General features: G+C 31.7%; 1 protein-coding gene across 1 annotated transcript; it reads left to right on the top strand.

Moving 5' to 3' along the window:
- Positions 1-1,300: 1,300 nt before the first annotated feature.
- Positions 1,301-5,934, top strand: LOC134255574 (uncharacterized; the record flags this gene model as incomplete). The annotated part of the gene is made up of 7 exons (XM_062738106.1): positions 1,301-1,490; positions 3,439-3,485; positions 3,657-3,705; positions 4,073-4,329; positions 4,545-4,618; positions 4,698-5,053; positions 5,361-5,934. Coding segments are annotated over exons 2-7 (1,347 nt in total), but the record flags the coding sequence as incomplete, so codon positions are not given.
- Positions 5,935-5,942: the final 8 nt, after the last annotated feature.

Genomic DNA, 5,942 nt, shown 5'->3' on the forward strand with positions numbered 1-5,942 from the left:
TTACATTATTGCAACAAACATTTCGACACCAGAAGATTGTATTTTGTCTGATAAAAAATAAGACTTTAAAAAATGACGGAAATTCCATGTTTTGATGTAGTGTTTTTGTAAACTTTGAATAAACGGATCACCTGTGTACCTAGGCAAATCAAGGCAGTGACGTCATTTTTATCCACATAATATGTACCTGTTTCATTTCTCGGCAGAATTGTTATCCAGTTGAGAGCCTGTGCATTCTTTGATAATACATGGATAAGATGAATGCATCCAATTCCTTATTAAACCATTGTAATGAGGTTAAATTTACATGTTTCGGATAGTAAAACAAAATTTTATCCCCAAGTCTCATTTCTCCTAGCATAAAAGGAAATTGACAAGACAATGATGTAAATTACTGAAATCACTGTTGATTATTACAAAAAGACATGTTAATAATGCATAATTAGTTAAACTTTATGTGGTATGAGGATAATTCTATCTATTGCAAATCATGTCAGTCATTGTAGATTCCAGTTTATATTATCTTACAATTAGGGAAGGTCAATTTTACTGCATAAAAATACCATGTTATAGGTTATAGTTTTTTGTACTATCCTTAACATTTCATAGTTTTCTTAAATTGCAAATTATTGACTCTATTACCAAACATCAGCCTTATTTTTTTTTATATCAGTGCATCTGTTGAATACGATCATCCGGTAAAAGTGCAGTGGCACACATAGAAAAAAGATGCTTATTTAAGAGTTTAAAGCAACGACATAGCCTACGACTGAATGTCATATTTTCATGAAACTTACTGTATGCGTGACAAATATGTATCTTCAAACTCCGTATCTCTTACACTTTTGGGAAACTCCACGATGTTTGTAAACGAATGTGATTGTGACGGCATTATTTTTTTATTTTGAAAATCTACAATCAATCCACATTTATCATATTCTCTATTTAAATAGATTGCCCCCCCCCCCCCTATATGCGTTTAAGACCTCTTACATTTGCATTTACACATATTTTTATTTGTCAATCATTTTCATGAAGGCTTCTTCACGGACATGAACATTCCCAGAAAATAAAAAAAAAAACATTTTGAGGAAGTTTTATGTTTGACTCATTGTTTGCGTGTTATAACATTCACAAGGAAAATTACAGCTTTAGTTATAAATAATTTTATTTTCCTATATATACTTTTTTATACCAGTCAACTTTCGTCGTACTCTTGAGACATGTGACTGCACTTCCGAATGCATTCTAGTATAAAAAAAAATAACATTTCATATTTTTTTTTTAAACAACAAGAATATGCAGCAAAACACTAGGAGGACGAAAGACTAAAAAGCTGAACCGATTCCAAGAACAGTTTTTGCAAATTCTTGCATGTTCGATTGTTGTCATTTCATTTATCTTGTACTCTCAATACATACCAGTACAGTTCAAAGAGTAAATTTTCCCTCTGACATTGGAATATATTGGATGTTAACACAGTGTTAGTAGTAAGTATTGCATGAAACATATGGAGATAAGGAACAGTATTTAAGATCAAAAGTCCATGAAACATTACAAAATAGGAGAAGAGCGAACATGGACCTCCAAAACATCGGAGGTGGGATCACGTGCCATGGAGGAATGAGCATCCCCTGCCAACTAGACACACCCGCGGTTTGTTCTTTGTCATGATCGGTATATTCTTAAATCAAAAAAAAAATTGTCATGGAATGTTACATCCATCCATATACACTGTATACATGCATACATGTATCTAGGAACTCATGATTTTTTTTATAAAATTTATTTGTGGGCGTAAAGTTTAAAGCAGATTAATAAGAAATTTACATTTTGAATTTATAGATTCTTTTTTAAAGCTGAGCTTTTGTTTAATAGAATACATGTGAATATTGTATCTCGGAGTATAACAATATAACTTCATGTATGATAAGATTTTTTACTTCTTTAAATAACGATCTACTGGTAAAATAGTGTTGTTTTCATATAAAATTTTGCTGTGTTTCACAATTTAACATGATAAAGTTTCCTTGCTGAACAAAATTTTACATTTTGTATTGATATGATTGAATTAAGAAATGTATTAAAATCAATAATAACTTTCATCTTTTGAACATTTGGAATATAAAGATTTCCCTCAAACAACCATTTATCTTGTAATATACATGCATCAATAAATATAGGAAGCAAATCAGAGTTCACTTTAAAAAGTTGTAAAATTTCAACATGTGTTTAAAACCAAAAGAATATTCTTGATAATGACAAATACGAAATGAAGAGATGGAAGAAAATCGACACTAATACATATTGAGAATGACAAACAGACAGACAGAGGAAGAGAGAGAAAGAGATACAGATAGATAGACATACAGAGAATAAGAGAAATAGAGATAGGAAACAGACTGAGAGATAGAGACAAACACACACACAGAGACATACTGACAAAGAGATCGAACGACAGACATACAGGCAAACAGACAAACAGATAGAGAACGGTAGGGGTATGTACAAAAAGGAAAAACAAACAGAGAGTAGCAAACAGGGCAGACAGATCTAGAAAAATTGAGGTTCGCTAAGAGAGGAAAAATGCGATGTAGCGATAAGTAGGCTATTAGGTAAATAGATGGAGAGAAATACAGACGGAGACAGATAGGCAGAAAAAAAGAAGGAGAACCATGACTTTTTAATCATCTGATTCCTAATGTATACATGTATGTCTGATAATGTATCGATACGTTTCTTACTGCAATGCAATGTATTTATTGAACGAAGTAAATTGTACAGGCACCATCTTCCGGTTTTCCCAAATCTCCTTGAGAGAAAGAGTGTCATATCTCTTCAAAAGATGTTTTATTTACTGTATATGAAAATTGAACTGCGAATCATTAGTTGTTCAATTATTAAAAACATATCTTTGAAGTGGAATTAAGAAAAATGTTTTTCATACTTTGAATGATCCTGATATTTTTTGTTCTTAATAACTCAGTAGCAATTAACCATATATTTAAGAATCGACCTATATTGTTCCTCCTTAATCCCATGGATATTCGTCATTAGATTTTTATTTATTTATTTATCTATTTTTATTATTGTTTTTTTGCAATCCCACTTTTGTGATATTACAATGTGTTTTGCGTGAGAGTGATGAAGTAAAATAACGTTGATTCCTATATTAAAAAGGTAAAACATTGATAGTGATGCATAAAACATGGGATTACAAGAATCTTTCATGATTTGTGATTTAATATATACGATTGATATGATTTTTATCCATGTCTTTGAGTTTTTTAAATCCCCTCTCCAAGGCTTTGGGGAAAAACACAACTCGTTGAAAAAAAAATCATATCCAACCAAAATTTAAAGAGCAATCCAATGTATATTTAGAAATGGTCGAAAAATTGTACTTCATGGTCAATTAATCTGACTTTTTTTTTTAAGGTAATACATCATGGCAGGGGTTGTTACACGTCGTCGAGCTGAAACATGTAAATAAACGATTAATAGTAATTAAACTGATATATGTATATATGTATATATATGAATAAAATCTCATTGAGGTTTGTTAGTTTTCTATGTCACTACTGAAAAAACCAAAGAATTGATATTAAGTCGAATGTTTGTTTCATTCAAGCCATAAAAATTAAATTGCATTGTAGCTACTTCACTGATTTCTCCAGTTCCACGAAAACGAACTCGATTCAAAAGGTATTCCTTTTTCATAAGGATATAATTTAGTCGATTTATTGAAAATTTCTTAATAATTCACAAAAATAAATATAGTTGGACCAAATTTATCCGAACGCATGTGTGCTGGGACATTTTAAATGTATGATTAATAAAACGAAACATTTGTTTATATACATTACATAAATATAAATGTTCCCCACATAGTTCGTCCCGAAAATGAAGAGTTATGATTATCGTGACTTCATTCTACATATAAATTGTATTTTTGATAAAATTTAAGATGGTGTATTATTTTTATCTAAATTGAACTGCTTAAAATAATTCTAGATTTAAAAATAACCATTTGTTTCTTTAAAATAATTACGTATAATTTGGTATTTTGTAGCCCTAGTTCAACAAATGCACATTCATACAAAATGCAGCTTTTCCATGTCACTTTTGAATTCGGCCCATCTGAGCTTAACCTTTTCAAACTAATTTCCGAGGAATTATACTATGTTTGGAAAGAAACATATGAAACAGTGAAAGAAATCCAGGAACCGATTGAAGGAATATTCCTTATCACTGAAGATAGCGAAAACGTTAGGGACCTGTGTTTGAAATTATTCAGATTTTCTCCAAAAACAACAGACGTCCAAATATGTATGTTAAATTTTCAGAGAATAAAAAGTGTATTCAGAAATATACATTTTAGAGTATAAGCAATTTTTGACGTCACAATATGATTGTTGATTTTGTATACATTTGTAACTACGCACTATGATATCAAACACTTAAAGATTGAGAATGAAACCGATAGAGTTTATTTCGGTGTTGTGATTATTTTGTTATATATACATACAATTGTATAATTTTAGGCGAAAAAGTTGAGTTCAAAAGAAGAAATGCTGTAGTTATTTGTCATCTAGGAAAATCGTTTTGGAAGAAAAAAGTAAGCTGTTTTTATTCTCTTGACATTCTTGCAAGTTCTTCTGTCTTTTGTCTTTTATTAACAATTAGGAATTTTACAGATTCCGTTAGATGCCCTACAACCATTGATTAAAGATGTCGAGAAATCAATGCTGTTCTTCCTCGTTGAATCAGAAGTCGACAATGAACGGAAAATCAAGCTGGTCAAAAGAGAGTCCTTAAGCTTTGCGTCACATGTGCTTGATGCCAACAGTGAAAAGAGCATCATATATGAAAAATGTTATGCAGGTCTCGAGAAAGACCTTGCAGATTTCATATGTGCCTTAAAGAAGAAGACAAATACAAGACATTTAAGCGGCTTCCTTAGACAGATTGAAAAATTGCAAGAAAGGTTACTTACCCGGAAGTCACCTGACTCCTCAAATCTTACAAAGGAATGTATCAGAAACATAAAAGAGTAAGTACGTTCATCCGTATTGAAGGCTGGTGCTCACTTCACTGTTATATAATGATTGCAATTTAAATCTTCATGTCCAACTGCATTGTATGTTTATAAAACATTTTTTGAATATTTTTTTGCAAAGTTTATGATCTATCATTCGTTTCAATTTTGTTACGTTAACATTTCACATTTTTTTTCCTAATATATTTACATAGTATTGCATATTTTGTCAGAACAAAAAACCCTAATGTCACTTTAATATGATTTCTGTTATAGTTTTTTACATATCTGTTTCGACTACATGAATACAAATTTGTTTTAGTGCAAAGAAACATGGGGTAGTTGGATACAGATTATGTGGTAAAACCTTGCTCATCTTTGAACGCCACCAGCCATTAAACGACCAAAGCAGGAGATTAATAACGAGCCATTTCCAAGGTGATGTCAAATTTCTACAGCTGAAAAGGGCCTTCACTCCCCAATGCGCGATAAGATGTGGTGGTGAAATCATAAATAAAAGAATAGAAAAACGGGGCAGCTTGGGCATGTTTGGACAAATTGCAAACGCCATGAATCAGGACGACTCATTTTCCTCCATTATTGCAATAGCATCTGGTCATCTTTACAATGAAGGGGATTTAGCAGAAGTTCAACAACATGGGGAAGATAAATCGATCGGCCTTTGCATTTGGCCAAATGAGGATACGCTGGGAAATGAAAGATTACATGACATTTCTGTTATAAAGATATATAAGTCTGTATTGCCATTGCTATCAAAAACCGTTGAAGAACTTAATGAAAATGTGTACGTCTACGGACAACCACTTTCTACCCTCGCCGACAGGCTAGTATTCAAGTTCGGTGCCGCCACTGCTAAAACAAAAGGGTACGTCAAAAAAGTCAG

Source organism: Saccostrea cucullata, unplaced genomic scaffold (genome assembly GCF_032062105.1).
Source record: "Saccostrea cucullata isolate Sc308-1 unplaced genomic scaffold, CSIRO_AGI_Scuc_v1 ctg17800, whole genome shotgun sequence".
In the NCBI taxonomy this organism is placed as follows: Eukaryota; Metazoa; Mollusca; class Bivalvia; order Ostreida; family Ostreidae; genus Saccostrea; species Saccostrea cuccullata.